At 40.2% G+C, this 18,273-nt stretch overlaps 2 protein-coding genes across 7 annotated transcripts in view; one reads left to right on the forward strand and one right to left on the reverse strand.

Annotated features, from left to right (window-relative positions):
- Positions 1 to 4,493, reverse strand: part of klhl13 (kelch-like family member 13) — a 38,371-nt gene extending 33,878 nt beyond the window's left edge. For 2 of the 4 annotated variants that reach the window (XM_061803637.1, XM_061803635.1), the window contains exons 1-2: positions 4,366 to 4,493; positions 3,229 to 3,299 (exon numbers count right to left, since the gene is read on the reverse strand). In XM_061803637.1, coding sequence (XP_061659621.1) covers positions 3,229 to 3,281 — 53 coding nt within the window. In that variant the 5' untranslated portion in view covers positions 3,282 to 3,299; positions 4,366 to 4,493. Of the gene's footprint in view, positions 1 to 3,228; positions 3,300 to 3,616; positions 3,902 to 4,365 lie in introns of those variants that run through there. The other 2 variants (XM_061803636.1, XM_061803638.1) reach the window with 2 other exon arrangements.
- A 1,543-nt stretch (positions 4,494 to 6,036) lies between these two features.
- wdr44 (WD repeat domain 44) lies at positions 6,037 to 18,241 on the forward strand. Of its 3 annotated transcripts, XM_061802299.1 has the most exons (21): positions 6,037 to 6,347; positions 6,441 to 6,537; positions 7,884 to 7,917; positions 8,814 to 8,888; positions 9,717 to 10,326; positions 11,742 to 11,902; positions 12,005 to 12,100; positions 12,226 to 12,362; positions 12,854 to 12,937; positions 13,040 to 13,146; positions 13,733 to 13,884; positions 13,961 to 14,099; positions 14,184 to 14,248; positions 14,597 to 14,713; positions 14,793 to 14,915; positions 15,001 to 15,192; positions 16,573 to 16,674; positions 16,808 to 16,923; positions 17,187 to 17,314; positions 17,389 to 17,520; positions 17,589 to 18,241. In XM_061802299.1, exons 2-21 carry the CDS (start codon positions 6,461 to 6,463, stop codon positions 17,675 to 17,677), a joined length of 2,736 nt encoding a protein of 911 aa, XP_061658283.1. In that variant the 5' UTR covers positions 6,037 to 6,347; positions 6,441 to 6,460; the 3' UTR covers positions 17,678 to 18,241. The 3 variants fall into 3 exon arrangements, with proteins under 3 accessions (XP_061658283.1, XP_061658285.1, XP_061658284.1); XM_061802301.1 differs by having other exon boundaries at positions 6,037 to 6,537; positions 11,757 to 11,902; XM_061802300.1 differs by having other exon boundaries at positions 6,038 to 6,537; positions 11,754 to 11,902.
- The last annotated feature ends 32 nt before the right edge of the window (positions 18,242 to 18,273 follow it).

The following is an 18,273-nucleotide window of genomic DNA, read 5'->3' on the forward strand; positions in this document are numbered from 1 at the left end:
GCTATTACTCACATGTAGGCGGGTGAAAGCGGTGAGGACCGGGATGTCTTAAGGACTGGCACTGGGAATTTCCAGCTTACGGGAGAACCGCTTTTCCATTTCAACGGCATGTTGTTGTCACCAGAATGGTGCTAGAGCAATATCAACAGCTAAGACCATTTCCACGCAAAGCTTCCCAATGCAGTCTTCCATACCACTCCTGCCCACACCATTTAAGGGGGAGGGAGAGCAGAGCTGCGGCGACAGAAATACACGGGTGGAGGCAGTGCGGGCTACAGGCAGGGTTGTGACATTAGCAGCAGCACCAAGAAGCCAATAGATTGCATCCAACGCGACCGCTCGCCTCACTGCATAAGAGACTGTCTTGTGGTAGGAGGGGAAGGAGCCCAGCCTTCCAAGGGCTCACAAGTGTAGCTAAGCAACAGTGCCACCTTGTTATGACTGTTGTGATTACTGCAATGGTGATGCTAAGGCAGTATTTGAAGCAAAACAGAGATGAAACTATTTTTGCACTGAAGTTTATCTATAGCAAACAAAAGTTTTATAATCACCAATTTGCTAAGATCATACAATTTTTTTCATATTGTAAATATTTAAAAGCAAAAAAAAAAAATCTCGGGTACATTGTGAATATTTTGTCGAGAAAACAAAACAAAACGTGATGAACATTTGCGTCTCGGGAAAAAAAAAAAAAAAAACACCAGAAAGACAAAACAATATTTTGGACAAGAAGTATGAAATTAGCAAATTGTATCTTTATGATGTCCTGGATTTCAACAAGATTTTAACAGAAAACAAATCAGTGCTGTGATATATGGAGAAAATATATCAAAATAGAGATTAATTTATACCCTGACAAGATATATCTTGATATAGTTCCTTAAAATTACATAAAATTAAGTGGAAATTTCCTCTTATATTTAATCAGTTTTTCTATATATCATTTTATATAGAATATATGTGTGTATGAAATAAGATAAAAATAAAATTTAACAAATATTCAGTAGAAAAAAACTAAACCACAACAAAAAGGGTTTGCAACCATAAATTGGACAACTACAACATTTATGGAATTTATGTGCATGATCAGTAAAAATATTTTTCACTCCATTATACAGTACAGTTGAAGTCAGAGGTCTACATACACACAAAACTTTTTTTTGTGTGTTTCACTGTCTGAGGTCAAATGAGACGAAAGCTCTCCTGTTCCTGGTCAGGTAGAATAACCAAAATTATTGAATTCCACAATAATGAGATTTGACAAATTAATTCCTTAACAGAATTTTGTATTATTTTCTTCAAAGTCAAAAGTTTGCATACATTTCCTTTGAACTGCATGACTTGGGTCAAACCTTTTGGGCAACCTTCCACAAGCTTCTGATAGTAATCTGTTGGAATCCTGGCCCATTTTTACTGACAAAATTTGTGTAACAGAGTCAGGTTTGTCGGTTGCCTTGCTCGCACACACCTTTTCAGATCTGCTCACACATTTTCGATGGGTTTCAAACCAGGGCTTTGTGATGGCCACTCCAAGACACTAAGTATACGTAGGGTCATTGTCCATTTGGAAGACCCATTTGCGCAACATGCTTGAAATTATTGTGCACTCGACCGGATTTTTACAACAAATAGAGTAATTTGGGACTACCCTGATCTTCAAAGACTTGAGACTTGCAACTTGCATGTGGTGTGTGTGACTTCCACCAATGGCCCGGGTGACAACTCCTTAGGTAGCTGTTTTCTGCACAAAATGCTGCTCACGACAATTTTTGGCAGTATTTAACAGTACCATTTCCTGCTTATCTTGAGCCCCATTCAAAATTTGAGATGAATGTGCTAGTATACCAACTATACATGGGAAAAAAAATAAATGTACAGAGCTGAACTCATGTCCACAAATATTCTACTGTTGTCAGGTCAAGAAAAACTTTGCTGCCCCATCTGTCATCCCCTCTCTTATACACAGAAGTCATACACAGTCTTATCAGCTAAATATAGCCATCTGTAATACTACAAAGCTATGAACATTTATGCAACCCTTGGATGCCTTTTACAACTCTGGCCACAAAAAAGCTGCATAGTAATTAAAGATAAAAAGTCCATACACATTTTGTTCAACACTACAAACCCTCCACGCTGCAACCAAAAAGTATTAAAAAAAATTAAACACCTTACTGACATCTGAAAACAGATAACTCAAGCACATCATAAAAACTTGCACTGTACTATACAGTATAATAATATTCAATCCAAGAGTTGAGTCAAAAATTGACAACAGGGTTCAAAGACTGTATTAAGATAATACTGTCCCACTTGGATTGACTGTCAGAGATTAACTCGTTTAACAATAATTATTGTGATGTAGATGTAACACTGTGGAACTGTACTAAGACGCCATATTTAAAGTTATTAATATATTTTACTTGTGTAAATAGCTGCGGTAACTGAAATACTGTATTTGACCCAGCTCTTATTATGATCCAATTAAATCCTATAGCACTGCAAACTGCAACCATAAAGAACATATTTTTTTTAAGTATCACTGTATACTCAAACCATGCTACACGGTGGTAGCTGGGTAGCATATCAGCTTGACAGCTCTGAAGACAAGGGTTCAAATGTCAGCCTCGCCTGTGCGGCGTTCGCTTGTTCTACTACTACATGCTCCAGTTTCCTCCCACATCCCCACATTTGTTGCCATTAGAGATATTTTATGTAAAAAAAAATAATTAAGAGTAAACGAAACCTGAATCAGCTACAGAATAATAACATGAGAAAATGTTGGGAAAAAACGTGTGAATACTTTCTATTGGCAGTATATATGTAAGAAAATCATATTCACAGCTAGGAAAGGATCTATAAGAAAACAAAACCACACAATTTCCATCAAAACAACTACATGTTTGTCCCGTACTTCTGCACCAGTGGTTAAGCAGAGTTCTCAAGTATAGCAGCCTAACTCCTAATCAGGTATTACATGATTAACACCTTTGATTCTACATAAAAGCTTTTCTCCAGATGGTGTGACCGATTTACAGCCAGAATACACTCGCAGGTCAAGCCGGGCGTGATAACTGTTGCACTATATGACCTGTCTCGTCATCTATCTGCTGTTGAAAGTTGACTGCATGCCCTCACTATGGGTGTCATCAAACTCTCTCTCAATAAAGTTGAACAACTATCAACTGTTGCCCGTGATGTAATAATATCAACAACATTGCACATTACCTGTCATGCAGACTAATTGGCATTGCGTCCCCTCTGTGCACAGGGTGCTCCATACCCTTGCCACGCAACACCTTTGGAACCAAAAAGAGAGTGCTTTCAATGTGATATTACATATGAGTCAACAAATGGTTCATCAAAGTCACGACAACAACATTTAAGAGCAAATCAGTAAAATTGTTGATAAAACTGACAAGAATTCCATATATTTGAATGCCTTCATTTACCGTATAGTGAGCATTTCAAGAAATCTCTCCCACAATAGTAACAATTATTTATCCAGGAATAATAGTCTGATAGCCTGACAAATTAACATTACAATGCAGATGACGCTTTTAGAACAGTAACTACTGCACTAATATTGACAGGTCTGTGAAATATGCCAACTTACTTTTCTATCCCAAGTCGAGATGTGGGCTAATTGAATCTAAAAATACCTGCCTGGTGTCTTGCTTCTAAAGCGCAGTATTCATCATCTGTCAAAATTAAACGCTACTTCTTCACTCATGCAGTCGAAAGGCATGAAAGTGATCCAAACATAAACATAACATTTTGTACCTTTCAATGGCGCAGTGAAATGTAATGTAAACGTAAGGGGAAGTCAAGTTAACACGTAAAAGGGGAAATTGTCCAACGAGTTAGCGAACTTGTTAAGGAGCAAAGAAAACTGCCGTTTGAGTTTGACGATGTGAATGAGTCGATTAAAACACAATGATGACACATGATCACCAATGTCATGCTACGAAAACGCTAATTTTCCGGTCATTTACAGTGAACGTTGTGTGAGAACAAGCTAATGCTAACTGCAGAGCTAAGCTAACTGGCCAACGTGTATTATTAGCTACATCAATAAACATTATGAGCGGCCGATAGAGATTTTGTCAGCTGTGTTTACTGGTCGCTACACTGTACATATTTTTTTTAATAGTTTACAACTGTTACACAAGCTGGGTTTGAACGTCAGTGAGTTGGTCACATAGTTAGTTGCTACTTGGTCCGGTTGATTTGCCTCGACCATTTACTAGACCGACTGGTTGTCAACCTGTTGTCTGTTGAACTTAATATTCGATATTGAGTAAAGATTACAATATGGGTGTGTGTTAATTACAATCTGTAAAGTTTAAGTTCGAAAATCCATACCTTCAGCGACGAAATAACACTGACTGGTGTCCTTGTTTTCCTCCCAAACCCTCAAATCCACTTACACTAACGCATCCGCCCACTCTGTTTTAGCCAATCATTTTTCAGTTTACTGGTCCACTGCAACCATCCCAACTTTTAATTGGTAGAATAGTATGGCAATTTTTTCGCTTATTGGCTCAAAACTTCGGTTACTAAATACGTTTCTCGTGAGGCGTTCTCATACATTTGCAAATCTGTATTTATCCTACAATATTTGAGTAATAAATCAAAGAATAACATGAGACTTGAAAATGTAATATTCCGTGCCCAAAAACTTTGAATCCAAAATAATTTTTTAAAAAGTGATTTTTAACAGTTGGATATAAAATGTTAAAAATCTTTATTTAAAAAAATAAACAAATAAAGAAATAGATAGATAAATAAAAAATAAATAAATAAAGGCGGCACGGTGGATGAACTGGAAAGTGTTGGCCTCACAGTTCTGAGGTCCCGGATTCAATCCCGGACCCGCCTGTGTCGTGTTTGCATGTTCTCCCACTGCCTGCGTGGGATTTCTCCGGGAACTCCAGTTTCCTCACACATCCCAAAAACATGCGACATTAATTTGATCCTCTAAATTGCCCCGAGGTGTTATTGTGAGTGTGGGTGTTTATCTCTATGTGCCTTGCGATTGGCTGGCAACCAGTTCAAGGGTGTTCCCCACCTCCTTCCCGTTGACAGCTGTGATAGACTCCAGCAGTCCCAGTGACCCTTGTGAGGATAAGCGGCTCAGAAAATGAATGGATGGATGGATGGATGGATAAACAGCATGCCAAAGTCTGGAGTGGCAGAGAAGTGCCGAACTGGGACTAAGTACTTCTGACTGCATTGGAGTCTTAACCGGAACAAACGCTGCAAATTGTGATCCAATGTACAAAATGATTTAAATTGTTCCTAATTTCTGGCCATTACAGAGACGTAACCGAACTATCGACCTGTTCAGCCCTATCAAAAGCAATTATTCATTGTTATTATCGAGCCATTTTCTGAGCCGCGTATCCTCACAAGGGTCACGGGAGTGCTGGAACCTATCCCAGCTATCATTGGAAAGGGGGCGTGTTACACCCTGAACTGGTTGCCAGCCAATCGGAGGCCACATAGAAACAAGCAACAGTCACACTCACAAGCACATCAAAGGGCAATTTAGAGTGCCCAATTAATGTTGCATAATTTTGGGATGTGGTAGGCAACCGGAGTGCTTGGAGAAAACCCCCACAGGCAAATGGAGAACATACAACCTCCAGACAGGCGGGGCCGGGATTTCGAACCACGGTCCTCAGAACTGTGAGGCAGTGGTGGTGTTGGTAAATCAACTTCAGACTACTCAAGCAGTTGGACGTGCTACCTTGTGAGATTAAAAAAAAAAATCCTGCATAGTTGCAGAAGTGCTAACACTGAGTTTATAGGCAGTAGATGGGTGGTCTATAATCAGTATTACTGCCAGTAAGAGTGAGTCTTAAAAGTGAATTTTGCTTCTCGCCCTATGGCGCCCATATGATGACTCTGGTAGAATACATTTAATTCAACCCACCAGAAAGGTTCCTCACCTTTCGGTATGCAGTACCACAGTTCCTCCCTGGGTACTCTGTTTACAACTTCCAATGAAAGCAAAGAAGAAGAAGAAGAAGAAGCACACCAAGCCCTATGCCCCGCCTTTTGGGTACTGGCTGACATTTTTCTTTTTCTTGAAATGGGTTTGTTTATAAGGCTGACCACTGCCTCAGAACAGCTAGCACAGCTAAGACGCCATTTTTGTGTATACTTTCATAGAAGATACTATGTTAGCCCACTTGTCATCTCTAAGTGACGGTTTTGTAGACATAATTGTAGATTTGTGAATCTTTCGCCGTTTATCCATGCAGCTAGTTCAGCACAATGTAACGTAATGCTGTGACGTTGACAGGAAAGTCCGAGGAAGCGAATAGACCAAGACATTCATGGTACCGTTCGGACAAAAGTGTCATCTTGCTTATCTCGTTCACATGTTTTTCTTTTAGTTAGCAGCTATCTTTTGTTTAAAACTGGCCTGACAGGGAGTGCATTTCACGTTAGCATGGCATCAGACACGAGTGACACGGAGGAGTTCTACGATGCTCCGGAGGACGTACATTTCAGCCCATCTCCCAAAGTGTAAGGAAATGTATTTTGTTATTATAGAGGACTGTTAGTTGTTGTGTCCGTCTTCCAAGGCGAGAGCTTTTAAGAACGTTATCTTTATAGCATTACCATTTCTAGTATACGCAAACTCATTGGAGTCCATTATATCCCGGTAATCATTCATTTTCGATACAACAAAATATGAACTTTTTTACGTAATAAACATTGCCGGTCAACGGTCTAGTCGTTTGCTCCACGACTCACCTGAGCCAGGTTCTGTATTGATCGTGGGAATAATGTTGTCAACAATACATTCCCATTTGATACCATCCACACTACATTGCCAGAAGTATTCACTTTCTTGCCTTGACTCAGATTTGAAATTAAATTACATCCCATTCTTAATCCAGAGGGTTTAATTTGTCATCAGTTCTCCCACTGCTGTTATACTTTATCCTTTTCAACTAATGTGAAAAGCTTTTCCACAAGGTTTAGGAGCCTGTTTATGGGAATTTATCGCCATTTTCCCAGAAGCCCATTTGTGATGTTACACACTGATGTTTGATGAGAAGGCCTGGCTCTCAATTGCCACTCTAATCCAAAAGTGTTCTTTAGCATTGAAGTCAGGATTGTGCAGACCAGTCAAGTTCATCCACATCAAACTCTTTCATCTGTGCCTTTATGAACCCTTATTTGTGCACTGACGCACAGTCATATTGAAACAGGAAATGGCCATCTCCAAACTGTTCTCACAAAGTTAGAAATGTCCAAAATATTAGCACCTGAGCTCCAATGAAAGGAACTCTGAATGTTTCAGCAAACTAAGAGATTTTGGACTGTCAAACAGTTCAATGATTACTCAATATTCCAACGTGTCTGTGCACCAGTGCACAAAGCAAGGTCCACAAAGACATGGATGAGAGCATTTGGTATAAATGAACTTGACAACACCTTTGGGGTTGATTTTGCGTCGACATTGAGTCAGGCCTTCTTGTCCAGCATTGGTGTGTGTGACTTATGGGCAAAAATGCACATAAAGTCATTCCTAACCCTTGTTGAACGCATTCTCACAAGAGTTGTTACTTTTGCAGCTGCAAAGGGTATGCAAAAACATCATGTTAAACCATACGGGTTTTGAATGGGCTATCACTTAAAATTATACGTGAGTCAAGGCAGGTGAGGAAATACTTTAGGCAATATAGTGTATGTGATGATTTGCAAGGCTTTTGAATGTCAGAAAGGTCACCAAGTACTGGTAGTTAGTCATGGCATTAAAAATGGAAAACACGTGTACTGTATCATCTGACAATTTGGAGAGGTGTCATAACTAATAGTTTGATGATTAGTTATTTTTTTAACCATATGTCTGTGCCTTTTAGGTCCCCTGCAAAGTTTGTCATTCCTTCCCTAAAGGTATGTTTGTTGAAGTTTTAGATTTGTGAGGAATTTAACCAAGTGAAGGATAGAATTTTGTTACCTGCTAAATAAATGTCTTGCTCTTGATATGTGACCCTTCCAATGAATTTTTAAACAAGGATTAATTAAAATAGATTATCTCCTTTCTGTTTCCACAAAGTAATCAAAATGTCGATTAATCAGGTTTTTTTTTTTCGTCGCGCCTGCATGCCCAAACAGCTGTAATCAGTTCAGGGCACCACAAAATGGTGAAAACAAAGTATGTGAACTGTAGAAGTGCATTGCAGTGTGGCAAACACAAGTAATTACTGTAATTATCAGTAGGTTTTAGAAATTATTTTATCAACCAGTTACTAATGCAATGAGCATATATCTGAAAACATATCTGTGAATCACTGCAAGGAAAATGACTGTAGAATCAGCACAAACACTTTTTTTTCATTGTTCATTACTTTCCATTGTATGTATATCTATCAGGCGTCTTGATGGTGTGAATAGTTTATTGTAGCGTAGTTATTTTCTCTTCTCTTCTTCTCTGTGTGACAGTTGAGAATATTGAATCTTAAAATATTGCTTCATTTAATGAATATTTTATGAAAGTGAGAAAAATTTCACTTTTCATGATTTCGTCTTCGGGGGAAAAATGTGTAAGGCAACCAAGTACTACAGAACAACTTGTTTGACTTTGGAGGTTCCAATTTAAACCTTTTCAAGAGAAGTATAAAAAGACGTTTGGACTTAAAGAGCGAGAAATTGTAAGAAAAACCCCAAACTGGTGACACTATTTCTCAACTGTATAGTCATTCATTTGAACTGTTATTATTAAAGGGTCCATATTATTTATTGTAAATGTATTATTTTTTTAATCTCACTAAACATTTCATTATCAACAGCTGGCGCCAAGGTCTGATGAGCATGACAGTTTCGGAGAGCCTGCCACTGAGACTGCGCAAGAAGATTCCCTACATGTGTGGTTTTCTCCTTTACTGCTCAATAACACACACACGACTTGATTTATCTTTTATGATTATGAGTCTACGTCTTGATAGAAGTAAACAGTTCATAGTAGGATTAAAACGATTAATCGAGGAACTGTAATAATTCCATCAGAAAAAGGGTTGATGTGAAAGCTGTGCCCCAAAGCCTTGACAGTAATTATTTGTCTAAACCGGCTAACGTTACTGTGGGCTTTGGACCACTCAGTATAGAAATAAGTTGATTCAATGTCAGCCTGGAAGAAACCGTGTATAAAAACAGAATATTCAAAGTTGTGGATTTTTTTCACACTTAAAAATAGAAAATAAACTGCACTACAAGGCAATAGTAACTCGAATACCACAACCGTGTCTACGACTGCGAAAAGAAGGCATCGATGTCTGCTCAGTTAAGATAGCATACCACCGCTAATTACAATGTAATGTAGTTCACCCACAAGTCGTCATCAATGGAGACAGCTGCTTGTGCTGATTTGTAACAAAATAAACATGTGATTAATCACATTCATACGTGAACTGCTGAACGCAAAACTGAAGCCCAGGCACTCAACATCCCGACTGGCTAATGGTGACGCAGTTAACAGCTTGCCGCCAACCTGAGCTTACGACAGAACATCTCTACACTCTCCTCATTTGCTGATTCCATGTCACTCACCATTTCATGCCCCAACTTTTAAAGGCACAAACGCTCAAAATGACAGAAATGTCGTGCGACAACAGTAATACCTGGCTCTTATAATATTAATACATACTAATTGTACTTATATATATATATATTTTTTTTTTTTTTAAATCTCATAGATCATTGATAGCATCATTGAGGAGAGTCAAATGGAAAATGGTGCTGTTGCTGAGCTGTTGGATCAGCTCCATGTTGATGTGACTGTGGAAGCGGAGTCAAAGCAAGAGAGGAACACCCAGCAAGTTCCTGTTACGGTTTCAGTTGCAGCTGATAAACCGCAGCCTATCGAGAGGCCCGGGGAGCAGCCTGAATGTTTGGGAAGAAATGGAGTGTGTTCTCTGCCTGCCCCTGATCCGGTGGATCTCCCCGGACCTTCAGTTGGAACACAGAAATGTGTTCAGCCCCCAGACATCACCAGCACAATAGGGCAGAGTAACTCTGATGGGGCACTTGTAGTCGCAGAAGAGGGGCAGGAGCCCGGGTCCGCTGACATTTTAGAGCGGGTTCCGTTCGCAGACAGGCCAATGGACTCTATGGACACATCAGGACCTACAAAACCACCACGGCAGGTTACGGTAGAGCCAGACATTGTAGCCAGCACCAAGAAACCTCCACCGTCACGACCGCGGCCTCCTAGCGGAGCTCCTCCACCAAGACCGCCTCCACCAGCTTTTCAGAATCTCCCTTCTAAGAAGTCTCAGGAGTGTCTCAGGCCCAGTATGCTGGAAGGTAAACAAACAATGTCCTTTTAACGATATGTTGGGTGTCCAAACAGCGCTGTATAAGAACAGGAAATTAAATGATCTTTCTTCCAAATTTTAAAGCGAGGGTTTATCCATTCATTCCAAATTTGTTTCAAGGGTCTTTTTTCAGGACTTCAGCATTGTCTTCTTGGACTTTGATTTGGACACATTGGCACAGTTAAGTTCTTACAGTAAAGGACCTTATTTAAAAGATTCTTACTAACCAATCCCAAAAGTTCCTTGGAGGAGAGAAGAAGAAATATAATTCAGAAGGCACGAGAGGTCTTATCCAACCCTTGATGGATTGATTGCATTATATAAAATCTCTCTCAATTTTGTGTAATAAGAGCGTGATGTTTGTATTTTATCGCAGCCTTTAGGCACACACAATGGTTTGAGACTTGTTGGCTTATTACTGACTTATGCAAAGTATGAGTAAATGAATAACAAGCCTACAATGTGCTGGGTTAATCATAGGTGGACAGTAGCAGACTTTTCCGATCACTATAGTTAATAGTTAAGTGAAAATGTAAAAATGTGGTTTGAGACACACTTTATTTTCTAAAGGCATTACAGGCTAGTTCATTTGTAAATGAGGTAAATAAATAGGTAAAATGTTTTAATAATAAAATGCAGTAATTTTTTAAATATGTAATGTACTTACAATTTATTATTTTTATTTTATTTTTTTTATTGTATCCAAAAGAGTTATGCACATTTCTCCAGCCATCCATTTTCTGAAACACTTGTACACATTAGGGTCGCGGGCCTGCTGCAACCTATCCCAGCTATCTTTGAGTGAAAGGCGGGATACGCCCCTAAATGGTCGCTAGGGCACATAGAAACAAACGACCATTCACACCTACGGTCAATATTTTAGCGTTTCCAATTCACCTAGCTTGGATGTTTTTGGGATGTGGGAGGAAACCGGATTACCTAGAAAAACCCCACGCAGGCAAATTTTAAATGTAAACTTTACATTTTAAGTAATTGATCCCATTTTGTTATTACTCAGAATTATGTATTGTTTTAATGTTAACTACACTTAAAATGGTTATTACCAATATTTTTCACTTCATTTACAATAAATCAACAAATTGTTTAATGAGATAAATGAAGAATTAAAATTATTTTATGAATAAAATAAATTTAATGAATAAACATTTTTAATGAGCTAATTTTAGGATAAACCAGTAAATTGATGCAACAAATATTACAGGACTCTTACAGACACCGTTTGGTATATTTCCCACCTCTGCATGTTCATCGCTTTACATTTCAAACCTGTATTTTGTTTACTTAAATGTACATTTCCTCAAATGCAGATGCTTTTCTAGAGATTGAACGAACAATGTTTTTTTGTTTTTTTTTTTTTTTTTTTTGCACACATTGAGTAAATAGTATTGTCTGCAGTAGCTACAATGAGTCCAGTCAGCAGCGACCCTCTGGAACCATCTGGTCTCATGTCTCCGAGTAGCACCGTGAGGAGTTTAACCAGAGAGTTGCAGCACTCTTTGGATCTGGCCAGTGCCACCAGTGGGGACAAGGTGGTGACTGCACAGGTCAGTCACGCCACGCTTTGGTTGCAAAATATCACAAACTGTATATGGTGTGGGGTCTTGAGTGCAGCAGTTGACAAAGAATGCCCATTTTGTGGAGTTTAGGAGAATGAGGATGAGGAGGCCTTGTCTCAGATTGAGGGACAAGTTCCAGGCCCGCAGCGTCCACGCTCCAACTCGGGTAGAGAACTCACTGACGAGGTAGTTGCTTGAGTGTTTGTCTTTTGTCTATGCAGCCTTTTATTTATCTTGGCTTTAAGCCATATACATGTTGTCGCTCATCGTTTACGCCGACATTCACTGGACCCAACCAAATGTGAAAACAGGAAATCCTGGCCAGTGTGATGATCAAGAACCTAGACACTGGGGAAGAGATCCCACTAATCCAGGCAGAGGAAAAACTTCCTGCTGGGATTAACCCCCTCACTTTGCACATCATGCGCAGGACCAAAGAGTATATCACGTAAGTGGAAAGCTTTTTGCGGGGTTTTGTACGACGAACAGAACCAAATGACATTTTGAGTTAAGACTCCATCCAGCCAGCCAATTTCTGAAAGTTGCTTTTCCTCACAAGGGTCGCAGGAGTGCTGGAGGCAGGGTACACCCTGAACTGGTTGCCAGCCAATCGCAGGGGACATAGAGACAAACAGCTGCACTCACAATCACACCTAGGGGCAATTTAGAGTTTCCAATTAATGTTGCATGTTTTTGGGATGTGGGAGGAAATCGGAGTGTCCGGACAAAAAAAACAAACGCAGGCACGGGGAGAACGTGAAAACTCCGCACGGTGGGGGCTGGGATTGAACCCGGGTCCTCAGAACTGTGAAGCCAACACTTTCCAGCTGCTCCACCGTGCTGCCGAGTTTACACTCATTTTGAAAAATATTGTCAACAATGACAAACGAGGCATCATGTTTTAAAGGGAAGTTGATTATCGTTCCTTTTTCCTCTCAGTAATGATGAAGCACAGTCAGATGATGATGACAAGTCACAGGCTCCACTGGCAGACACAGATGGGGGAAAACTAAAACAGAGAACGTAAGCTGCGGTCTTATTTGGTCCTCTGCTGCAATTGTAATACCCTTTCCGTCACACGTTCACATTAAGTTTATGTCCATCTGAATTTTTCCTTATTTCCAGAACTCAGTTTAAGAAATTCCTGGGCAAGTCTGTGAAGAAGGCCAAGCATTTTGCTGAGGAATATGGAGAAAAGGCAGTAAACAAAGTGAAAAGTGTTCGCGATGAAGGTAAAAAAAAAAAAAATAATAAATCAGTCAGTGATGAAAACTATGTCTTTATTTTCAGTGGTTCTCAACTGATGTGGCCCTCATTTCCCTTTTGTGCAAAGTATTGTTGAAAAAAGCCGCTGAAAACATCTATAATAAATAATTATGCTTTTACCAAAAAAAAGGCATTTCTTTTGGGTTTGGCACCCTCTGATGAGCCCAGGAGAGCAATAATTAAATACTGCAGGATCTTGTTTGCATGAGGCTATTTTTAATTGTTTGCTGCGCTGATGTTCATAACAAGGAGTTTCAAATTAATTTGATGTACTACCAAAAGCATATTGCTAGCCATGACCTGCGGGAGCGACAGGCTGTGTTGCATTGTATTAGTTTACGCAATAAACTAGTGATTACTGCCAGTTGCGGTTACACTTCCTGCCCCGTAACATGTATGTTATGTCTGTGAACTCGTTATGCCTGTGCCGTCCCGGAAAATCTGAATTTCAATAATTTGACTGATCCTTGGTTTACCCTGGAGTTGCAGACAGAGTTTGGCTCCATAGCATTGAGTTACGTAAACGCTAAACATTTTTCTTGGGTGGATCAGTTTTCCACACAGATCAAGACGACCCATCCTCCAGTGATGACGAAGGGATGCCTTATACCAGGCCTGCCAAGTTCAAGGCAGCACACAGCTTTAAAGGTCCTTTTGACTTCGATCAAATCAAGGTTGTGCAGGATTTGAGTGGCGAGCACATGGTAGGACAATTTTTGCTTTCCTTTTCATATTTAAAATAAAACTAGTCTGATAGCAGCATGTGTTCCTTGTTCCCAGGGGGCCGTGTGGACAATGAAGTTCTCTCACTGTGGCAGGCTGCTGGCAACCGCTGGCCAAGATAACGTGGTTCGCATCTGGGTCTTAAAGACTGCCTTTGACTATTTCAACAATATGAGATTGAAGTACAACACGGAAGGTATCCCCGATCACCCTCCGTGACGTTTGTGACGAGGTCTGAATGAAAAGTTGTCGAGTTTACTGTTAATGCTTGCTCACCCAGGTCGAGTGTCACCTTCCCCCTCGCAGGAAAGCTTGTGTTCCTCCAAATCTGACACTGATCCTGCGGTGAGTCACTTACTAAATATTCAGTTTGACAAGTTTGCAATTGTTACTCCCAAACTGGGAATAATGAACAGCAGCACATCTACTTCAAAGTTCTGAGGATCATGGTTTGAATTTGCATGGATTGGATCTGCGTTGGGCTTCTCTGGGTAGTCTGGCTTCATCCCACCTTCCACAAATATGCATGTCCGCTTCATTAAAGGCTCTAAATTGTCCATGGGTTGGAGGTGCTGTCTATACATGCCCTGCAATTGGCTTGCAACCAGTACAGTGCCTATGTAGAATAGGCTCACCGTATCTCTAATGAGGAGAAACACAGTAGAAAATCTCCTTTTTGTCCTTGTGTTTTAGGCCAGTTGTGCGCCAGAGGACCCAGACACAGAAGACAGGAATGCCCCTTTTCGACAGGTCCCTTTCTGCAAGTACAAAGGCCATACAGCAGATCTATTGGATTTGTCTTGGTCAAAGGTGAACATCACAGCTTTCAATACACCCCTGAGTCAAAATATGTCTTGTCTCATACGATGCGTTTGCTGCATCACTGCAGAACTTCTTTCTGCTCTCGTCATCCATGGATAAAACAGTCAGACTGTGGCACATTTCCAGGAGAGAGTGTCTCTGCTGCTTTCAGCACATTGATTTTGTCACTGCAATCACATTCCATCCCAGGGTAAGTTGACAAGACCAGTTAAACAACTCTCCCAATCCACACAACTGTTTATGAACTGTCTTAGTTTTTTTTTTTTTCTTCCCAGGACGACAGATACTTTTTAAGTGGCTCTCTGGATGGAAAGCTACGATTGTGGAACATTCCGGACAAGAAGGTGGCACTATGGAATGAGGTGGATGGCCAAACGCGCCTCATCACTGCTGCCAACTTCTGTCAAAATGGGAAGTACGCTGTCATTGGCACCTATGATGGAAGGTGCATCTTTTATGACACAGAGGTACCAACAACTTTCCATTAGCATTAATAATATTAATAAAAATGGGTTTCATTCATGTAACACTTTACAAAGTACTCACTCCCCTTACATAGCATTAAAAATACCAACAATACAGCCATCCACTGGTGCAGAACCCTCCTGCAAATAATGGATAAATGCAATTATTTGATACCTGCCCCCCCCAAAAAAATCATAAATTACTATGCTAACAGTTTAAATATATCACAATCTATGATCCAAAAGCAGTTAAATATAATTTCAAATGCATTAACAATATGACCCCTTTAAAAAAACATGGCTTACAAATGATTTGATTTTGGAAAATATGCATTGGCCATAGTTTGCACAAGACTGCAACCATTTAGAACGTCGGTGAATCATTATGTGTATCCAAAAGATTTTTGTTAGAAATTTTCTGTCATTGTGTTAATTGAAATTTTATATATCAAAAGTGCTTGTCGTATAGGTGAATACTCGGGAGTAAATACTTGGACTGGCATTTTAAAGGGGATTGGTGGAAAAAAAAAAAAAAATGCTTGCGATATCTCACTCTGCAGTTTTGGTATTTTAGCAAGAGACGTGACGTCGACATGCGTGATTCGCAGGCCTGATGAAGTGATGTGGCGGGCCAGATCTGGCACCCGTGCCATGACACAGTTTCTGTGGTGGAGAAGGCAGTTTTTAAATGACAGCTTGTGGTGGAAAATGACACCAGGATTGCAAATCAGTGGAGATGTGTGTGAATCTAGAAACTGAGAGCTTTAAGTTGTGTATGGTTTTGGTGAGGGATTTTGCCCCAAACATGATCATACAAGTCTTGTCATAGTTGTTATAGAAAGTTGGCATTCGGGATTGCATTTTAGTCAGGAACTTTCTCAGTGTGGAGCAGTTAGCTGTGGTGGTAGTACATGACAGTGTAAACCTGGATGTCGTCATGAAAACTAGGAAATTCAGACTATGTTGGCAGATGATGTTACTGAGTAGGAGGATGCAGACTGGTGCAAGAAAAGAAGAGGACCGAGCACTGAACCCTGGGGGAGACCTTGGGCAAGTGGAGGAGTGGAGGCTGTGAGGTGCAGTTGTTGATGTGGATGAATAACTGTTACTGAGCTAAGATCTGAACCAGGAGAGGTCTGCGCCAGTGATGAAGACACAGGTTTCCAAGCAGCGAAAAGGAAATGGTTGATTGTTGCAAAGGCAGCTAGCTGTGAAGTGGAACATGATGAGGATTATGAGGGGTCTATAGAGTTTAGTCAAAGGAGGTTATTTGTTTCTTCCATAAACCACATCAGCGTACCAATGATTGTAAGATATACTCTGTACTCTCTGGTTGTCTTTGGAACTCCATGTGAAACAATCTGCTTTTTATCCATTCTACAGCGTCTGAAATATCATACCCAAATACACGTGAGGTCCACCAGAGGTAGGAACAAAGTTGGGAGAAAAATCACTGGTATTGAACCATTACCAGGAGAGAATAAGGTAATGAACAGCTTTGTGATTCACACAATACACTACTTCCAAAAAAAAGTGGGGTTAATGTAGCTTTCAGGCGAAATTTTTGAACATAACACATTTGTTCTATGATGTTGTGTTTTCACTTGTTTGGTCCTAGATTTTGGTGACCTCAAATGATTCCCGCATCCGCCTTTATGACCTGAGGGACTTGTCTCTATCCATGAAGTACAAGGGTTACGTCAACAGCAGCAGTCAGATTAAGGCCAGCTTCAGGTGAGGAGCTTTTGGGAAGAGCAGTGTTAAGATCCACTAATACACTTCTCCACAAAATCCATTGATTAGCGGGGTTGGTGCTTTTTTAATCGCTCTAGATGAGTTTCATACAAATTTTGAGCTAATACACCAGTGGTGGATGTTTTTTTTTCAAATTAGAGCCGACACTTTGAATAATGGGCTTTTTCGGTGACAATAAGTGACCGACAGTCCCTACGCTCATTTAGTCTCTTACACTAAATTGATCAACCGTTGTCCCGTAGCCATGACTACTCCTTCATCGTCAGCGGTTCAGAGGATAAATATGTGTACATCTGGAGTACTTACCACGACCTCAGCAAATTCACATCTGTACGCCGAGACCGCAATGACTTCTGGGAAGGGATTAAAGGTAACTGCTGCTGTGTTAACAGCATTTCAATATAACGGCCTGTCCAATGCATGTATTTCTACATTTTCCTGCAGCGCACAATGCTGTGGTCACGTCCGCCATTTTCGCTCCTCACCCGGGTCTCATTGTGCCACAAGAAGTTGGTACAGAAAAACCAGATGCTGAGTGCAAGAGCCTGGACTCTGAATCTGAAACAATTCCCTCAGGTATTGTCAACTAGATCGTGGGGATAAAATCAAGTGTTGTTTAAGTGCTAAGGAAAATTGGCTTGCAGGTGCCCTAAAGACGGATCACACAGAGGTTCTACTTTCTGCTGACTTCACTGGAGCCATCAAGGTTTTCATTAATGTGAAGAAATACTGAGCTCCGTGAGCCTTCTCTTTGTAACTCACCCAGATAATTGTTTTAGCTCCAAGCGTGACGGCTGCGCGCGTCACTGCTCGACCTTTCATCTTAAATACCAAGCAACTGTGAGTAGTGTGGAATTTATAAAAAGCTCTAATTGCCAATGCTACCGAGATGTGGATTAAGCAAAGACAATGTGTCTGCGTCGTGTTCATTGACAGCCTTATGGTAGGTCAATACATATCTGGATAGCTTCTTTTGCAGCCACATTTTTCAGTGTTCTTATCCTCTCAGACGTTAAATGTCTTGAAACCACGATTTGTAAATGTGCCTAAAAAAAAAAAAAATTCAGCTTCTCGCCATTTCCTCAACTGCTAATAGAAACATTTCAGATAAACCTGTACGTTTATTATTGAATAGGGTCAGGTATCTTATGTTCTTTTCAAAAACACTAATGGGTCTACATTTGATACATTTCACTATATTAGGACTCTAGATTTACAATGTAACAATGCACACCAATTGCTTTTGAAAGCATCTTACCAATCTATTGATGTCCTCAATAAAAACGCTTATTTTTAAGCAGAGTCGATACCTGGTCCACTGGGAGAATA

This window comes from Syngnathoides biaculeatus, chromosome 18 (genome assembly GCF_019802595.1).
Source record: "Syngnathoides biaculeatus isolate LvHL_M chromosome 18, ASM1980259v1, whole genome shotgun sequence".
NCBI lineage: Eukaryota > Metazoa > Chordata > Actinopteri > Syngnathiformes > Syngnathidae > Syngnathoides > Syngnathoides biaculeatus.

Coding starts and splice junctions, on each gene's coding strand:
- wdr44 (XM_061802299.1), top strand. CDS start 6,461: ATGGCATCAGACACGAGTGACACGGAGGAGTTCTACGATGCTCCGGAG. Junction 13,885..13,960: donor ATTTGAGTGGCGAGCACATG/GTAGGACAATTT, acceptor CCTTGTTCCCAG/GGGGCCGTGTGGACAATGAA. Junction 14,714..14,792: donor TGGATTTGTCTTGGTCAAAG/GTGAACATCACA, acceptor GCATCACTGCAG/AACTTCTTTCTGCTCTCGTC.